This window comes from Chanodichthys erythropterus, chromosome 11 (genome assembly GCF_024489055.1).
Source record: "Chanodichthys erythropterus isolate Z2021 chromosome 11, ASM2448905v1, whole genome shotgun sequence".
Taxonomy (NCBI): Eukaryota; Metazoa; Chordata; class Actinopteri; order Cypriniformes; family Xenocyprididae; genus Chanodichthys; species Chanodichthys erythropterus.
Window position 1 is genome coordinate 10,489,260 of NC_090231.1, and position 20,805 is coordinate 10,510,064.

Below are 20,805 nucleotides of genomic sequence, written 5' to 3' on the forward strand. Positions count from 1 at the left end.
AGTAGCAAACATTTAGAATATTGTAAGTACTTAAGTTAACAAAATATATAACACTAGCTAGTGGTTTTTGGATATTTTACTGCAAAAATATTACATATTGCACCTTTAATGACAGAAATTTAATTTTTGGGTAAACAAACCCTTTAAAACTAAGCTGGTTTGTTTGGAATATGAGGCACTAGATGTCGCTGTCTTGCAATACAGTTTTTAGTTGATGTTCCAAAGTTTTAATTATTACCATAAAAACTCTCTTAAAGTATAATATATTTAGTCATTAATATAAAACTTTTTTAAATTTAAATTTTTAGCTCTATTTTTCTTTAACTGTTAAAAGCAAAAATGTTTATTATTGATAATTAAAAAAAAACAAAAACAAAAACAAAAAAACACTTTTTAAATTAAATCTCTCTTCCATATGTCATTTAAGTAAGTATTACAGATAAATACGTTTTTTTTTTTTTTGTTTACTCAAAAACTTATTTTGCCGTAATTAATAGTTCAACAGTAATACCGGAAGTAAAAGCTCCAGTATTTTCCCCCCTCTCTCACTCTGGGCGCTGTGTTTTCTAGAGCGCGTCGCGAGGATATGGAAGATGGCGAGCGCGGAGACAGCGGCAGAGCACGAGCGAATCCTGCGTGAGATTGAGAGCACAGACACTAACTGCATTGGACCGACGCTCCGGTAAGTCTTCATTAACCGTACAGGAGGCTACCGGGCTCGGGGTGTGATGTGACATTTAGGTTCAAAGGTTCCCGGAGAGCCAGTTCTCCTTGTTCCTTCAACTTCTCACTTTAAAGACTTGCCAGGAAATCTTCCATTCAAGTTGCGAGGGTGGGAAAGTAGGTGCTCAGTAGCGGTTTAGAGAAAGTTTTAGTTAGTATTCCTCTCACATGTCTCCCTGCAGGACTCCCGGAGAGAGCAGGCGGATCCTGGACTATAATGAATAATACTCTTTATTTGAAAACAAACCAAAAGAAACGTTTACACTGTTCTGTTGTTGCTGTCCATTGTATTTAAGGAAGTAACCCAGGCTTTTAACTTCTTCTCAAAGAACAAAAACATTGGCATTTTACACTTTTCTTAAAATGTATTTCTGCGTCAGAGCTTGACGACACATTTGTTTTGAATGGACATTAATAGTTATGGGGGAAATGAGTTAAAAGTTGCTTATGAAGAACAAATTCAGTTGTCACCAAATGAACATAGCAGAGGTGTAAAGTATTTGAGTTAATGTAATTAGTTACTGTACTTAAGTATCTTTTTGGCTACTTTGTAGTTGTACTGAGTATCAAAGATATTGGCAACTTTTACTCTCTACTTGACTACATTTTTGAGCAAGTAAATGTACTTTTTACTCCACTACATTTGTGATGAGTAATGCAATTACAAATTAAATTTTTCATGGCAGCTAATTTCTCCTAAAGAATAAAGAAGCGATATCACCATCTAAGGGCATTGAAGGTCCTATGTCTTGTGCATTTTGCCTTGTCAACAAGGATACTTCATGTGAATGTGAATGTGAGTGCATTAGCAGGTAGTTTCTGATCGCAGGTGTTTGATTTATTAGATGAGGAAATGACTGCAGCTAGTAATGAGGCTCATACAGTAGACTTTGACTAACATTATTTTATTTATCTGCTATATTGACAAGACCATTTTGAAGGATATTGGTTTACTTGTGGCCTTTCTGTGCACTTGAGCTCAACTGAGACTTGTGAGTTTGTAGGCATTTAAAAGGTTGTTGTTTCGACCTTGATTTATCTGCAACATTGAGGTGTTCAGTTTTATTTTGATTTTAGAAAATCTTACAAATCAATTGTGTCTTATTTTCACTGGTATGTCTCTCAGGACTAGTGCATCTCTGAGCATACATTCAGCATGAGTAAAATACTTAAGTACTGTTAAAATCAGATACTTTAAGACTTTTACTCAAGTCGTAATGGAATTGGTTACTTATGTCATTTTCGATGTAAGGTATCAGTACTTTTACTCAAGTATGGTTTTCAGGTACTCTTTACACATCTGGAACATAGTCTTGTGGAGTTTCAACCTTTTAACCAGCTAGAGCTAAATTCACAAACCACAGTTACATACCTTAAGTTAAAGGTCAGCGATTCTCTCTCAGAAGTTGTTGACATTTTAGAAAAGAATGTGTTAAATTCAATCAACAATCCAGTAGTGTTTTAGGTTAGTTGCTTCATCTTTAGTTTATATTTCATTGTGTATATTTATTCTCATTCAGTTATTTTTAACCTTACCTACCAATATGACATCTGTTATGACTGAACTAAAGCAGTTTTTGGTTAAAGGATTAGTTCACTTTCAAATTAAAATTTCCTGATAATTTACTCACCACCATGTCATTCAAGATGTTCATGTCTTTCTTTTCAGTCGAAAAGAAATTAAGGTTTTTGATGAAAACGTTTCAGGATTTTTCTCTATTTGTCTTTGAACTAAATTGTCATATACAACATGCTAGTGCAAGTATATAACAATTTAGTTCAAACTTTCACCTGTGGAGGGCAAAGTGGGCTCCATTGAAGTCCACTATATGGAGAAAAATCCTGGAATGTTTTCATCAAAAACCTTAATTTCTTTTCGACTGAAGAAAGAAAGACATGAACATCTTGGATGACATGGTGGTGAGTAAATTATCAGGAAATTTTAATTTGAAAGTGAACTAATCCTTTAAGATCTGCAGTGAATTATTTTAATGAGTTAGACAAGATTCAGTGTCTTGAGCAAGTACACACAATATAGAGAGCAAAATGTGCACAGTAAATTTAAGGGTGTCTTTTCCACTTACATTCCTCATAGTTAACTTGCATGTCAACTATGTTGATAGGATACAAGTACCAATCACTAATTGAATTCATTTCCTGTTACTTGGTGGCCAGTTTGTGTTGTTTAGATAGTGGAACTGTGTGATGCTAATTTTGGTGCTAGCAGGGTGGTGTGTGAGGCACATTGATAATAGCTTCATATTCTCACACCCTCTGGTGGGACTTTCATTTACAGAATATGGTGTCATTGCAAGCACAGCCTGGCTTCCCTTAATATGATTAGTTATAATATTGAACCTCATTGTGTGATCGTATATCATTGTATGTGGTTCTTTTACATGATTCCCACAAGACAAGATGGTTAGAGATCTTGTAATATCTTTTGTAAAAGAGAGATCGCAATGGGACTTCTTGGTAAAAAAAAAAAAAAAAAAATGAAGAAAAAAAAAAACAGTTGTTAATTGGATGGAAACAGATCTGAATGCGAGTTTGCAGTCGCTTGTAAGAAAAAGGACGCGTTTAAGCGAACTAAATTAATTCACCATTAGAGAGAAGTCTGTTGTTTCACCTGGGTTATGGCATTATGGTTAAACATTACAAGCTAAAAAGAAGATGATGAAACCATGCATGGATGCATTTTTCACAATAAGATGCATTTACAAAATAGATAGGGTGAATTTTCATTTCATGCTGACTAGACCCCTTAAAAGTTTGTAAACATTGCAACGGTTCCTGGTGGGCGGGGCTTAGCTGGAGGCAAAAAGAGGCGCTGGACGCAATCTTGACAAGCATAAGCTAGCATGTTTTCGGAGGGATTTATTAAACATAGATGCAGAAGAAGGTTCAGAACTGTCCGAATATGTACAGTCACTGACTCTGCAGGACCGTGACAGCTATTTTTGTAAATCAACTTAAGATTTGGATATTTCCTAGACAACATATGAATTACTTTCGGGTGGTTCGGGGAATTTTGTCAAGGCGTATTGTCTAATGTAACCTAACTCGGCGCTAACTATGATTATGGCTAGTAATGTGGATTATTTTAAGAGACCATTCAAAGGATGGCACACACATTTATCGCTGTATGTTTGTTTAACCTTTAAGCTAGCTAGTGCGCTGAAAGTTGGCTACTTTTCACCTATAAAACGTGCTGATTTGTACTAGATAAAACCAACACACCATTACATATGCATCGATTATTTTACCTGATATGAAGTGTGCACTGCAAACACGAGTATTATTTATGATCGTCTCCGTCCAGTCTGTACGCCGTATTGCTTTCAACCACAATTATCTTTTTGATTTCTGTGAAGGAATGTCTGCCGGGATCTGGTAAAACTTTAGTTTTGAACCAAAAGTGCTGTTCCTTCTATTCTGGCAGCCAAAAACACAACAAAACAACATTTTAAAGTCAAAACCTCAAACTTTTAGTGCGCCCGCTATTAGTTCTTATTTATGTTTTGCCTCCAGCTAGAGCGGTGACGTCACAGTGACGTAGGCGATTAAGGGGTCTATATGATCCAATCCAATGGCAAAAACAAACACTGTCTTTTTTTAACATGTCTGATTTTCTTTTTGGATCAAAGCTATCTCAGTCCTACAAAAAAGTTTTTAACTGCCCAGGTCTTTTTTAATCCATGTTAATCCAACATATCGTCGCTGTCCGATGAAAACCACGTATGTCCATTTTGCCGTTTTTGAGCTTTTTCGACGGATTGAATGTCCAGGTTCATTTCCGTATACAGTATGCTTCACATATCTAAATGGCCAATGAAAAGTTGTGAAATCATGTCATCTGATTTTCACATATATCCATTTGATGTCAAAGCTGTCAATCACGCCGCGTATCTCCCGCCCTGTGGAAGCATCTCGCCGGTCTCGTGAAGTTTCATCGAAGCTCAGCACTGGATAGCCGAATAACACTGTGAAGTTACATTGCCAAATAAACATAGCCTGGTGAGACAATGACTTTCCTATATCGAGGTAAACGTTTCCCCCCTGACGCCAGACGTACGTCTAGGAGTGACAAAATTACGGTAGGACTGTGCAAACAAAGTATCTGTCTAGCATTACCATGTCAGTGTATTGATTCATTGTCCCTTCATAGTTTTCAAGAGACATTTTAATAAATTTATAATTAATATTAAATAAACTAAGCGTATTTAATAAACTAAGACGTAGGCTATTTAATAAACTGAGCGTATTCATCTGTCAATATGAAACGCGACTTGGCCATTCTAATTAATGGTCGGAAGAACGCGTATCGACCACCGTTATTGTAAAATATGCACGTATGTCCATTTAAACTCAATTTTGGTCAAATGTGGATGATATCATTACACTGGCAAGAATATGGTTACATGTAAAGATTCCGTACCAAGTATGACAACGCTACATTCAACTGCTTTTGAAATATGGTGTTTTTTTCACTTCCTGAAAGTAACCGTTTTGGACAAACGTGAGTTTCATCGGGCAGCAACGATATACAACTCTCTACTGCACATTAGGAAGACTTAAATGCAGAGACTTCCCATGCATCATATGATATTGTGAGGTCAAGTTGTGCATGGTTCCCTAACTTTTGCTAACTAAATGACTGTGCAGATCTAATGGACTGTGTGTTCTTCTATCTATGTTTCCTTAAAGTGCTAATGTAAGGACAGCGGAAGGCCTCTCACTTTCTGATGTGCTTTTAGATGTCTTATAACGGATGTTACAACACATTACAAGACAAGACTCAATAAAATGTAAACAAGCCAATCGAAGACAACATTTCTTTTTAATGGTTGCCTGAGATTGACTTCCTGGCTCCTTAACATCCTTGTCATCATTATGTCTTTTTTCCTTCTCTCGCCAATTTAGATGTCTGTGTGAGCTTTTTTGCCATTTTTAAATGCTTCTCTTTTTAAGCTCAGATGCAGTTGATGGAGATTTACCTTTATTCTGTTGACGTAAGCACGTTTAAGATCCTCATATCTCTAATTTAGTACCTCTTTCTAAAGACTGAATTTTCTGCTTTTTGTGGCACAGCTGTCAGCGAATGTCTTGCTTTCATAAGAACAGTGTGTGTTTTGTTAGTAGATACAGCATATGTTGGTATCAGAATTTGTACCATGGGTTTGTCTGTGTTCTATTGTATCCATTGTGATCTAGCTGATGTCTAATGCAACATATTTTCTTTTTCAATGTGCACAATAGCACAAGCTTGTACATAGTATTTAAATGAGAAGAGCTGACTCTCTTAACTGTGTGAGAAAACTATATTTGGCCTTCTGTGAAGACGCTTCTAACAAGACTTCTGGGGCTCTAGGTCTGAAATTGTGTGTGTGTGTGTGTGTGTGTGTGAGTGAGAACGCTGAGAGAGCCTGGGCTGGTCTGTCTTAGTGAGTCAGTTTCCCCAGACTGTGCTGCCTCCACTCCTGCCCAACTCAAACTATAATTACTTGATTATTTTGTTCAGTCTTTTTAGGTAAATGGACTGGTTATTGCTAGTATTTTAAATTGCTTTATGATACGCGCCACTGCAGTATGTTATGCAGTGCTGTTCAAGTCGTTTTTATTGCTGCATAGAAGAAGCGATTGGCTCTTTCATAATATCCATACATGTCAGGACTTGTAATGACATTCCTATGATTAAATAAGCCCTGTAGCATAATACACACATAGAAGGAAAAAAGTATCAGTCTGCCTTTTCTTGGTCTGCTCATCCTTTTCCTTTTTAGAAGTTTTAATGTCAGCATGAAAGGGAAATCTATTTTCTAAATGCATGTAATTGATCTTATTGTAAACGATTTATCCATTCATATGATTGTGAACGATTTATCCATTCATTTTTTTTTTTTTTTTTTAAGCTTCAAATTTTTATATGAACATTTGGTAACTTGATTTTCTGGTGGAATGTCAGACTTTTCTCTGGAGATGTATGCTGCACTTCAATTATTTAGTCCACTTAATCCTGGCCCTTCGTAACAATCAACTACAAGCTCACGTTCAGATCTGCCTCCATCCTATTTCCATTCGAATTATATTCCATCAAGCAATGAATAGAACCAAGTCCTCAAACTAGATTTTACAAAGTAATTTGTTATATCTCAATACAGAAGATCTGTTACTACTTCCAATGAACATTTTGTCATCACATACTAACCCTAAAGTTGTTCCAAACCAGTTTCTTTCTTCTGCTGAACACAAAAGATATTTTAAAGAATGTTGGTAACCAGACATTAGCCACTGATTTCCATAGTATTTTTACTATGGAAGTCAATGGCTACTGTCAACTATTTGATTACCAATAAAAAAGATTCTTTAAGATATCATCTTTTGTGTTCAACAGAAGAAAGAAACATCTTCTAAGAGGGTTGAGTCCCCCCCATTTTGTTTATTTTTTTTTTTACAATACATTTCCTTACTTATGGTGGTTACACGCTAACATGACAGGGACAATAAAACAAAACAAATCAAACAATTAAACAAACAAACAATGACAACAACAATAGAAGATATCTTGAGTAAAAACATTACAGCAACTGTAATGCACCAGCACAATCTGCAGATTTGCCCATCAAATTAGTAAATGACTCCCACATGCTCAAAAAGAGCTTTCAAATAAACTTTTCCTGATAATTTACTCGCCCCCATGTCTTCCAAGATGTTCATGTCTTTCTTTCTTCAGTTGAAAAGAAATTAAGGTTTTTGATGAACATTTCAGGATTATTCTCCTTATAGATGACTTCAATGGCCTCCAGACGGTTGAAGGTCAAAATTACAGTTTTGAGTGCAGCTTTAAAGGGCTTTAAACGATACCAGATTATACAACTGTATATGCTTTATAAACACAAATAATCGCCTTGCACGTGCTTCCGCTTTCCGTATTCTTCAAAAAGCTTACACTGTATGTCTTATGCTGTGTTCACACCAAACGCGAATATAGCGTCTGGCGCGAATGATTTCAATGTTAAGTCAATGTACAGACGCGTTTACGCGCGTCTGGAGGTCTCGCGGCGCGAATGAGGTGTTTAGCGTGGCGCAGAAGGCGTGAATTTGCCTCATTCACGCGTCTCGTTCGCGCGAATGACGCAAATTGAGCATTGTTACGCGCGAATGGTGCTTTTTGTGCATTTACGCGTGTGACGCGAATTCGCGTCTGACGCCCGAGTTGAAAAATTTGAACTTTGGCGTAAATTCGCGCCGCGTTAACCAATCAGGAGCCTGCTTACCTGCTTTACCTGGTAAGTTGTAAATACACATTTCACTTTTGAGTCACATACACGTTTATCGACCCGCGGCCTTCCCGCGACACTGACCCCTACGCCGCTGTTCTGGTCTCCAGAGCAAATACAAAGCGGTAGCTCTCTCGGTGAACGCACGATCAACATCAGCCATCTTGCAAACAGACAACCGCCTAGCACTTGCCCCTCCCACAAGAAGCGGATTTCGCCTCGGACGCGCGTCTATTTCGCTCTAGACACACGAATGCATTCAAAATGTTCAACCAGCAAACTAGACGCGGTAGATGCGAATTTGACGCTCTATTCGTGTTTGGTGTGAACGCAGCATTACGCCTTCCCTATTCAACTTACGGAACAAACTCGGCACCAGTTCTGTTTTTTTTCCATAAGTAGAATAGGGAAGGGATAAGACATACAGCTTATGCTTTTATGAAGAATATGGAAAGCGGAAGCAATTGCAACGTGATCATTTGTTTTTATAAAGCATATACTTTGTATTTTTTTTCGAAAATGACAGATCGTTTCGCTAGATAAGACCCTTATTCCTCGCCTGGTATTGTTTAAAGCCATTTGAAGCTGCACTGATACTGTTATTTTGACCTTCAACCATTTGGAGGCCACTGAAGTCCACTGTAAGGAGAATAATCCGGGAATGTTTTCATCAAAGACCTTAATTTCTTTTCAACCGAAGAAAGAAAGACATGAACATCTTGGCTGACATGGGGGCGAGTAAATTATCAGGAAAAGTTTATTTGAAAGTGAAATAATTCTTTAATAAAACAAATCCTTTCCAAATGTGAAATCTTTCCCAAGTCCATGATCCACATATCAAACGTAGGTACTGCTTCAGACTTCTGATGTTGTAAAATCAGACGTTTTGCAAGTAACATACTGAGCCATTTTTCTGGCTGCTCTCTTAAAAACCAGAGTGTGCTTGTTGTACCACAGCATTGGAAAATTCTTACATTTTTTTTTAAGTGCAAAGGAGCAACTTTGTCTAAAGTGCTGGAAAAGAGAGATTTATTAGTTTCTGTTGCAACATCGAGTTCTTCTAAGCTATCTGGTATGGTGAGGAGATTCAGTTGATCAGGAAGATTTATTATAAAGAAATTTTTAGTGGTAGAAGTGATGGTTCTACTATATTTGTAACCAGGAGTTGGCTTTGCAGCCTTGGCTAAATTAAGTATTCATGAAACTTCACTGGAGATGAGTGGGAATTCCAAATGCAACGTTTTAGATTTTAAAGTGTAAGAGTGCATAGTAAGATGTACAGTATTTGACAACTATTTTATAAAAGTTAAAATGTTCAGTGACCCACAGTATTACACAGTGATTCAAACTACTTTATGGAATTTTGCCATTTTGAATTGAAAACATGCTATAATTTACATGATTCATGAAACAGATTAGATATTCAAATAAGAGCAAATGTGTGCATATTTTTAAATAAATATTGTAGCAAGTTTCGTTGACAAGGGAATGAGGACGCGGGAACTGGTGAACAAGTAATTATAATATAAACAGACAACAAAACGAAAGTAAAGTGGCAGCTCCGCATGGACAACTGCCGCATAAAATCATAATAAAAAAAAACAAAACAATATAAATAGTTCGGGCCTGGTCCTTTCTCTTCCTTCACTGTTGTCACTCCTCATTTTATCCTCCTGGAGCTCCGTGAGACTCGAAACTGGTGTGCCGCACAGGTGAAACCCTTTAGAAATCTCGCCACTGGCCTCGCTCCGTTCCCACAGCCCTCGGCCCCACCCTGATTACCACATACCTCCATTGGCCCTCGCAGGCCAGAGGATACCCTTTAGACTGTGCTCTACTCCAGCACCCCCCGTCAGGGCTGCCGCAGCACCTGAGGCGAGAGAAAAAAGAGACTGAAGGATCAGGAGAGACAGAGATGAGAGAGGGAAAAAAATGTCTTGGTCTGGTTCCCGCACTGCCATTCATTCCACCACTAGCTGGGTGAACTCATCCATGATGTCTGGTGATGCTGCTGGATATCCCTCGGTGGATGCCACTCTAGGTCCTCCGATGCCTAGTGGAAGGTTATGTTCGGGCAGCTAACAACGAGCCCCCCGTTCCCTGCGTGTCCCTCATCATGGCAGATTGCATCAGGCTCTGGCCTCAGCCAAATGGCGCTGACTCCTCCCCTCCCTCTCAAATGGCAGCCACCCATTCAGGCGGATGACAGTGAGTTAGAACGTCCCCACGGCAAATCACTCCAGCCCACCGCCTCAAGTGTCCATGGCCTTGACTCTGCTCAGTTGGATGGCACTGTGGATGTCCCACAGTGCTGAGAGCTCTTTGACAGCACATTACAGCGAAGGAGGTAGAAACCGGTGAACATCCAAAGTAACTTTGAATTATAAAATAAACTACAAAATGAAAGAAAAAGGCAGCCCCTCACGGACGACTGCCACATAAAAACATAGTAGAACAACCTAAATAGTACAGGCCTCTCTCATCCTTCACTGTCGTCACTCCCCCTTTGTGCGACTTGAGGCCGGTGTTAAATAAAATGTTTAAATGGATTACTTACAATAGGCTACAATTACACCTAGAACCTCTTTTACCGTTCTAATTTCTTTTTTATTCCCATAAATCCCTCCATCTTTTAATTGTTTAATAATTTAATTTCTTTAAAATAATAGACCCTGAATGTACTGAGTGTTCAAAATTCAGTAACAATTCAGTACTCGTGCCTATCCCAAGTAGGCTATATAACAAAAAGCACTCAGAAAAGGAGTGACGACGACGGTATTAAACTGCAGTGTGTGTGTGTGTGTGTGTATATGGCCCTTAGAGCTGAAATGTAAGAAAAAATAGAGAGGTTAGTCTTTCTTGACTATCAGACATGTGTTACTCAGTGTGTGTTTGTGCGTGTATCTCGGAGTATCAGGAATGAGTAGTCAGGTTTCTTGTCACATGCTGGGCCACAGTGACTTGAATGCTAGACACTTGACTGCTTGTTCTTGCAAATAGCTTCTCAACTATCACAAACTCTTTCTCTCTGTCTGTCTGTCTCATCTAATCTCTCTTCTTTCGGTTTAGATGTTTTGTGAATAATCTGTCAGTCTTCAATCAATGTCCTTGGTCTCCTGGACTCTGTGTGGGCAGTTGTTGTCTTGACCCCTGTACAGTGATTACCACTTCAAAAAGGAAGAGAGGACTGCAGCTTTGGAAACACAGTTCTTTGTTCCAGCAAGAGGAATGTTTTAAATATTTTGGGCTCTCTCCTGCATCAACCTGAGGAATTTCGAACAAACACTTTAGAGCACTTTAGCCGATTGTTGTGTAGTAACATTTCTCAAGGAAGGATTATTTAAAAAACAGAGGCAAAGAACTGTTTCAGTGTTTCATAGGATTTCCATTTGCATTAAAATCAATTAAATTATATATAATAAAATAATATATTTTCAGTAAAGCAATTCAAAGTGATACATATAAAACAATGTAATGAGCTAGACTTTCACATTTTCTATGAATTGGTTGCTTGGCAGCTAATTTGAGTATAGACCATTCCCACAGAATACTGTGGAATACTGTGCTGCTTTTCCATTGTTTTTCTAAGAAAACATGCATTAGATGGATGTGTTTGATCATTGCACTTGTTTCTTGCATATTTAGAAGCGTCTTGCACATGACATGGCATTCTAAAAATGTGGGGCTCAAGTTAAAAGAAGCTCAACTTTTAAAAAACATGACTCAAGAGCTTGTATTTTGTTTTTTGTTTTTCATTCCACTGACCTGCATCACATTTTTAACCACGAAAACACGTTCTGTGTGAATAGTCCCTAAGTCTACATGTTCTGGTTCCTAAACATGACCTGGGTCTCACTTTGTGAGTATATCATCCACCAAGCAAAAAAAAAAAAAAAAGGTTCCACAAACCACCATCTTCTCCATTTTGTTCCATGTACTTGCTGAACAGTGGGGAAACTTTAGATCGGTAACTTATGACCTTTACAACAGAGCTGCAATCACACACTTAACCTGCAAACAATACACTTGATTATGAAGGAAATAATTTGCGGACCTCCACCTTCAGGGCGCCAGGAGGACAGAGGGAGATGTCTGCAGGTGTTTGCAAGGAACCCCTTAAGTTACGAAACCCTTAATGGCAGTATACTTTCTGTAGTTTCTGTTATAACTACATGTTATTTTCTATATTGTTTGTATTATAACAGGGTTTTTATTACGGATTTGTAGCCACCTGAGACATTTCTTTGATTTGTAGTATTAGAATTTGCAGTTTTACTTTATTCTGTTGAGTTTTATAACAGCAGCAGCACTCTGGTATAGCAGAGCATAGTTTTGTGTGATGTTTTTGCAGCTATGAACCTCAGCAGAGAAGCAGAGACCAACTCACCACAAAGGTGCAGCCAGGTCCACACCCAGCTGAGTCACTGCGCGCACACACTCACACACACGCACACACACACACACACACACACACACACACACACACACACACACACACACACACACACACACACAGGTTTGTTTTGGTATCTTAGTGAGGACATTCCATAGGCGTAATGGTTTTTATACTGTACAAACTGTATATTCTATCCCCCTACACTACGCCTACTCCTAAACCTACTCATCACAGATTTTTACATTTTTAATAAAACATTGTTTAGTATGTTTTTAAAGCTATTTTAAATACGAGGACTCATGAAATGCCCTCATAAAACATGTTTACGTTGTTATATCAGTGTAATACCCATGTTATTATACAAATTTGTGTCCTCATAAATCATGAAAACACACACACACACCTACACACACCTACACACACCTACACACACCTACACACACCTACACACACACACACACACACACACACACACACACACACACACACACACACACACACACACACACACGCGATTACTTACAGGCCCCACTGTAAAACTCTGAAATGCTTTTGGTTGAAGCATGTTCTTGTCTACATTTTTGTTTGGTATTAGCAGGGAAGTGTTTGAAATGATTTTTTCCTCTTCTCTCCACAGTGGACTTGGTGGTTTACTAGATAAGGTCTATGATAAGCTCTTAATGGCTTCCTCGGTCTCAAAGACAATCAAACTGCCTGTTGTTGTTTTTATTTAGTTGATTTGACTTCAAAAAAATGTAATGGCCTGCATAGGCAAATTAAAGGATTAGTTCACTTCTAAATGAGAATTTCCTGATAATTTACTCACCCCCATGTCATCCAAGATGTTCACGTATTTCGTATTTTTACGCAAATTTTGGAATATAGCATTAAAAATGCTGGATGGGAACACTAAATGATAACTACTTTTTTGAAATTAGCATCAAAACATTATTTGAGGTGGATAAATGTTTTATTCTGCATGAAGACATGAGATTTTGTTTACTTTGATTTATATGGATTGTTTTTGCAATATTTAAAATGAAATTTATAATTTAATAAAATTTAAAGGATTAATTCACTTCTGACTGAAAATTTCCTGGTAATTTACTCACCCCCATGTCATCCAAAATGTTCACGTCTTTCCTCCTTCAGTCACAAATAAATTAAGGTTTTTGAGGAAAACATTCCAGGATTCTTCTCTATATAGTGGACTTCAGCTGGGTTCACCAGGTGGAAGGTCAAAATTACAGTTTTAGTGCAGCTTCAAAGGGCTCTAGCCGATCCCAGCCGAGGAATAAGGGTCTTGTCTAGCTAAACGATTTTGTCTAGCTAAAAAATTTTTTTTTTTTAAAATTACAATTTATATACTTTTTAACCACAAATGCTCATCTTGCACTGCTCTGCAATGCGTCACACATTAAGTTGAAAGGTCATGTGTGATGTAGGCAGAAGTACCGTGGTGGGGTGAAAAATTTCATCTAATTTTCTCTTCCAACTTCAAAATCATCTGATATCATTGTTTTACCTTTTTGGTAAAGGGTGTTTGGCTTAATCTTTGCACTTTCGCTTTGTAGACACTGGATTGTTATTTCCGCCTATGTCACGCGTCATGCGTGCGAATCGCAGAGCTAGTGCAAGACGAGCATTTGTGGATAAAAAGTATATACTTTCTATTTATTCTTTTTAGAAAATGACCAAATGTTTCGCTAGGTAAGACCCTTATTCCTCATCTGGGATTGTGTAGAGTCCTTTGAAACTGCAATTTGGACTTTCCACCCGGTGAACCCAACTGAAGTCCAATATATGGAGAAGAATCCTGGAATGTTTTCCTCAAAAACCTTAATTTCTTTTCAACAGAAGAAAGAAAGACATGAACATCTTAGATGACAGGCAGGATGAGTAAATAATCAGAATTTTCATTCAGAAGTGAAGTAATATTTTAATGACGTGCGCACAGTAATTTTTGTTTGTTTTGCTCAATCCATCTGTGCTCTTTTAGAGGTTTTAGCAGTGCAAGTTTAGAAATATTCTATTTACAGGCATTTTTGTGACCCACAACCAAAAAAGGCTACTGCTAACCCCATGAGGGGGCAACTACCCTGTGTAGAATAAAACATCCTCTTCGGTGTCATTGATATGACTGGTGTCTTCATCTCATTTGAGTTTACAACATTTTAGATGTATTTGTCATATTTTTAGATGAGGGTTTCTTGGTGCACCGTTAATTTTAGTCTCAGTTTTGACATTAATGTGCCTTTGCATGGTAATGTCTGAACAAAGCTCCTCTTTAATCAGTTTTCTTTGGAGATTTAAGATTGATGTTTTGAGCTCTGCTGTGTGCAAGACGTACTTGCAACATCATGTTCCAATTAGATGTTGAGCAACATTCTGTGTTGCTCATTGCTTTTCTTTTAGGATTGCATTGGTAGACAAATAATTTCTCAGTCTTGGTATGAAGGGTATATTTGTCTCTTAGTCCCAAGCTGTTACACTGTGGCCTGTCTCTGCCCTCACTCTTGCTGCTTTTATTCCCACAGAGGAATTTACAGTTTCTAGACTGCTGCTACCTTTCTCTTCTCTCACTCTCACTCCCAGTCTCTGTCACCTCCCATAAGACCTCAGGTTTTTCTGTGCCATGCCGTTACTGGTACATACTTCTGGTTTAACATGTTTCTATGTGTCTGTGTTTTCTCTTATCTGTGTTGCCAAAACCAAGGCCCTTAGCAATATAGTTTTATACACTAACATTCAAATGTTTGGGGTCTGTTATGCTCACCAAGGCTGCATTTATTTTAAAAAAAAATACAGTGATATTATGCAGAATATGCAGAAAATGCGAGTATGGATGTGCATCAATTAATAACAATCTATTTGCTGAAATGTGGCTTTCGTAGGGCAGTTTATATCACGGCCTTATGTCTGCTTTAAAGCATTCTCTGTGATGGCCGGGATATGAATAGCTGTGTGCATTGTGCTTTTTGCCAAGTTAAAAGAAAAAATAAGGCTGATACAATAAAAAGTGCTCAAAATGTAGCTTTCGTTAGGGAAATGCGTCATTTTTCAAAGACTTATGTCCATTTTAACGTATTTAACTCTGGCATCCAAGAATCGCGCTGGGAAATGGGCTCAGTGTGCATTGTCATAATGCCACATTTAATGGTTCATGAACAAACCATTGGTACAGTAAAAATGATGAAACTTTATATTTCGTTTGGGCAGTAGGCCATATTTATATTTTCCCATGTAAAAATACTAGAATTGTAAAATGTAGGCATACTAAAATTTCATATTTCACAAAATCAAATGGCCCTTTATTAAACCACTGTATTGGATTTAACGCATCCTTACAGGTGGCTGAGAAATGCTTATTTTCTTCATTCAGTTCTAACAGCGCTTATTGCAAGCAGAGCCATTGACATAAAGGACTTTAGATATAAAGAAAGGCACATGTTTAATTAAAACGAATAATTAGCTGGATTCATCCTAGACGATCTGGTCTAAGAACCAGATTTTGAGCAAATACAGCTGTATTAGTTCATGTGCATCCACTCTCATTTTCTCTTTAATTTTCATGATCTTTATTAGTTCATGTGCATCCATACTCTGGCTTTCTTCATAGGCAGTGACGAACAAATGAAATAGATTATACACAAATGGAAATTGTAATGCGTGTGCATGACATAAGTTTCGCGTGAGCACGCAAAACTCTGTCATTTTTTAATTTTTGCAATGGTCCCTTTTAAGGGCTCTGTAGTTTTCTGTGTTAATATATTTTAAAATGTAACTTATTTCAGTGATAGCAAAGCTGAATTTTCAGCAGCCATTTCTCCAGTCTACAGCGTCACATGATCCTTCAGAAATCATTCTAATATGGAGATTTAGTGCTCAAGGAAAATTTCTTCTTATTATCGATGTTGAAAACAGTTGTTCTGCTTAGTATTTTATGTAAACTGAGATCATTTTTTTTTGTCTTTTCCTTTTTTTTCCAAGTTTTTCCAAAACTTGCTGCAAGCAAAGGCCATAAATTCATAAACACCATTTTTATGGAAAAATTATGGCATACGGTGCAGAACATTGATTCATTGATGCTTTTACTTTCACATATATTTTTTGCAAATTTGATTAACCTTAAAATCTCTGTTAACCTGCCATAACATTATCCACACCCTTAAGACCTTCGGTCATCTTCGGAACACAAATTAAGTATCTGACTCCTCCATAGACAGCAATTTAACCACCACGGTCAAGGTCTAGAAAGGTACTTAAGACATTGTTAAAACAGTCGACGTGACTACAGTGGTTCAACATTAATTTTATGAAGCGACGAGAATACTTTTGTGCGCAAAAACAAAAGAAAATAATTACTTTATTTAACAATATCTTCTCTTCTGTGTCATTCTTGTACTTTGTCTATGTCCAGCGCTTCCAGGTTCTAAGTCAGAAAGCAGACTCATTATTGGCCGGCTCCTGCGTCAGCATCACACGCATATGTCGTGCTGCTCACGTGTGCAGCTTTGGCCAATACTGAGCCAGCATTCGGATGTAAACATGGATGCCTTCACTGTGCTTACTGCATCAACTGTGTAAGGATAATGACAGGGAAGAGAAGAGATTGTTGAATATAGTCCTTATTTTTGTTTAGTTTTTGCGCACCAAAAGTATTCTCGTCGCTTCATAAAATTAAGGTTGAACCACTGTAGTCATGTCAACATGATTATATTGCTGTCTATGGACGAGTCATATACCTCTTGGATTTCATCAAATATCGATGATATAACGAAGGTCTTACGGGTGTGGAATGACATGAGGGTGAGTAATTTATGACAGAATTTTCATTTTTGGGTGAACTAACCCTTAAATATACTAGAATGATCATGCTAGAATTGTATAATTAGGTGCTTTGTTGGTTAACTTCAGGTTTTCATTTTGGTTAAAGAAAATGTCCATTTCAAATAATTTTCCTTTAAATGAATCATAAAAGGTTAATCAAATGAAAGTTTTGTTTTTTTTGAGCACATTGACATTAGACAGTGATTTGAGTCATGAACTGCAGTGGCTGCAAACTCTTCCCTCTGTTAGACAGTGATCAGATTTCAGTGTTTAGCCAGCGTACTGCACTAAGACTATTTCCTCTTTTAGAGCTTCTAATGTTACCTTAGAACCTCCAGATGGAGTTCAGCCCTTGCCATCAGAGGAGGATCTAGTCCAGGGTCAATAAAGCAGGACCAAACTTTGTCAAGGACAATGTTTGCTTTCACTGCCTGTAATGTACCAGCATGCAGATGTCTCATGAAATGCAGTTATTGTGCTGCAGTAAGTCCATGTTTGAGCTGATTTATGCAATAAATTATACATTAATTTCCTGTATTCCAAAAATTTAATTATTTATGACATTCTTGTTCAACTGTTCCTGTTTATAGCACATATACAGATATTACTTCTTTAATTATCTGCATTTTTGGTCCAGAGATCACCACTGAGATCATAATATGGCCTAGTGTTGTTAAATCTGTCATTGAAGTATACTAGTAGACATGATAAACCAGTAGAAAATTGACAACAAGTATACATTTTGTATTACTGTCTCTATTGCAGACAGTTATACGTTCACAATGTATATTCATGTGATTTTACTCACACTGTTCTGACATAAAGTTGACACACAGTCAGTTACTTCTTAAGTGAAAATGAACGTTTGGGAGAAAATTGGATGTGTGAATATTTTGTATAATATATATAGTATAATATATATCTGTGCATCAGATCTTAAAGTGACAGCAGCCTAATATTCCTGCTGTTGTCTATGTTGCTAGGGTTGTCATAGTACCAACTTATCTGGTACAGTAAGTTTTAAAAACATAAATGTGTAGATAGGTAGGTGTGTTATTACATCATTGACAGAAAAAGTGTGCTGCTATTGTTGGTATGAGGTGCTGACGTGTGTTGGTGTGGCTTCTAAGTTTAGATCCTCTGCTCTATTTCCGATCCATTCTGTTTCCCAGCTGCCATTGAGCTAGATTTCATTCAGCCAACAGGATATGACATCATACCACATATAAGCATAGGTTTTCCTTAAGTTGGATGAGGGTGACAACAATTTGCAGAGGAAATGTTGTGAATAGGAATGCTGTGTAACAGGTCCACACACACACACACACACACACACACACACACACACACACACACACACACACACACACACACACACACACACACACACACACACACACACACACACACACACACACACACACACACACACACACACACACACACACACACACACACACATGTTTGTTTTTGTGAAATGTGGGGACATTCCATAGACATAATGGTTTTTATACTGTACAAACCGTATTTACTATCCCCCTACACTACCCCTAACCCTAAACCTAACCATCACAGGAAACTGTGCACACTTTTACTTTCTCACAAAAACTCATTCTGTGTGATTTATAAGCCTTTTGAAAAGTGGGGACATGCTGAATGTCCTCATATTTCACCTTTTTTTGTAATACCCATGTCATACCCATGTCATTATACACATTTATGTCCTGATATTTCACAAAAACAAGTACACACACACACACACACACACACACACACACACACACACACACACACACACACACACACACACACACACACACACACACACACACACACACACACACACACACACACACACACACACACACACAGAGACCAAAGCAATGTCATTCTTCAGACTTAAACTGATAGTTCACCCAAAAATGAAAATTTGCTGTTAATTTATGTCTTTTTTTTCTTCAGTAGAATAGTAAAGAAGATTGTTTGCCTTGGTGATTCATATAATGCAAGTCAATGGCTAACACATTAAGAGTAAAAAAAACAAAAACAAACATAGGCAAAACATTAAAACCTGTGGCTCCTAATGATATATTGATAACTTTTGAAGCAAAATGATTGGTCTGTGCAAGAAATTAAACATTATTTACAACATTATTAAGAGGAATCTACAGCCTCTGGAAATGGTGTGCATTTACAGCAGTCTGCAGCACGAACTTCCTGTATGTTGTTTGCATCACGCTCAGGTCGCTTCATAAAATTGAGGTTAAACCACTGGAGTCACATGGATTACTTTAATGATGTCTTTACTACCTTTCAGGGGCTTGAAAGTAGTAGTTTCATGCAGTAGTTTCAGTGCAATTTCATGCATCCTTACTGAACAAAAGTATTAGTTTATTAAAAAAAATTATACTGACACACTTTTGAACAGTATGTTTTTTTTGTTGTTGTTTTTTTTTTTAAGGAATGTCTTCAATTGTTAATTTTATGACACCCCTGGTGTTAAATCTCAGAGCAGAAAATGACAGTAATTGCAGAGTTATGGTCCTTTGATGTGGAAGCGGTAGTTTAGCAGTAGGCATGCTTATCTGTTCTCATAATTAAAAATTAATTTTTTCAAATGTTAGTGTGTGTGTGACATGTTTAGGTGGAAAAAACCTTTTCTCTTTCTTCCCTCCCCCTTCCCTTCTCTTTCTCTCTCTTATCCTTTATTTCTTCTCTGCTTCTTTAGTCTAGGGAGTATTGGGAAATTGTCAGGCACCAGATTTTCTCAAGGAGGATATCACATTTCAGCTTTGGGAACATCAGCCTGCCAGTACTTGTGACTATAAGAGCCAAAAGCGATGGTCAATCAAGTAAGATTACTTCATGGCTGGCCCATGCTGTGAAATGGGTAGAATCATTACATGCACACAGTCAGTAAGGAGATATTCTTAATGCAAACAAATTATATTTTGACCTTTTTTTAAATTTGATTATTCATAAGGAAGAGTCTGGACTGTGATGCCTGACTGTGATTTTCCCCTCTGAATAACTAGCTTAAAAAGGTGTTCTTGAGCCAGATGCTGTACAGTCTCACACAGCTGGACCACTGCAGCTGTGCTCTTTCCAATTTGTTTAGCTTTTTGTTCCCATCCCTGCGCTTGTTCTTGTGACTCTTGCTTAGGGAGTTGTGCAACACAGATTAGTGAAGATGACCATGATACCTAGAGATATATATATTTTTCATTTTTATGTTCATTTTTTTTTTAAACATTTATTAACAGTCAACTGTTATTTTTAAAAATAGTTTTGGCCTTTTTGGAAAAAGGGGAACAGAATCGCGAAAGGACCTTGAGCGAGATTTAAACAATATTAAAGTCACCATGAAATCAAAATGGACCGTTATTATCTATATATTATCTGTGCACATGTGCCCTTATACATACTCTAAATTTTGGTCAGTTTAGAGTATTTTAGGCATTGCATGACTAATTGGAGCATGTCCGCTCATTTGTCTGTCTCAGTGTTCACTTTTTCCTGTACACGTTTCACATTTCCTTCCAGCATCTTCCTCTTACTACAGATAAAAATCCTTAT

The 20,805-nt window shown here is 37.5% G+C and overlaps 1 protein-coding gene across 5 annotated transcripts in view; it reads left to right on the plus strand.

Annotated features, from left to right (window-relative positions):
* Positions 1–556: 556 nt before the first annotated feature.
* Positions 557–20,805, plus strand: part of exoc6b (exocyst complex component 6B) — a 121,454-nt gene continuing 101,205 nt past the window's right edge. For all 5 annotated transcript variants that reach the window (XM_067401595.1, XM_067401596.1, XM_067401597.1 and 2 more), the window contains exon 1: positions 557–682. In XM_067401595.1, the coding sequence (XP_067257696.1) occupies positions 594–682 (89 nt within the window). In that variant the 5' untranslated portion in view covers positions 557–593. The remainder of the gene's footprint in view (positions 683–20,805) is intronic.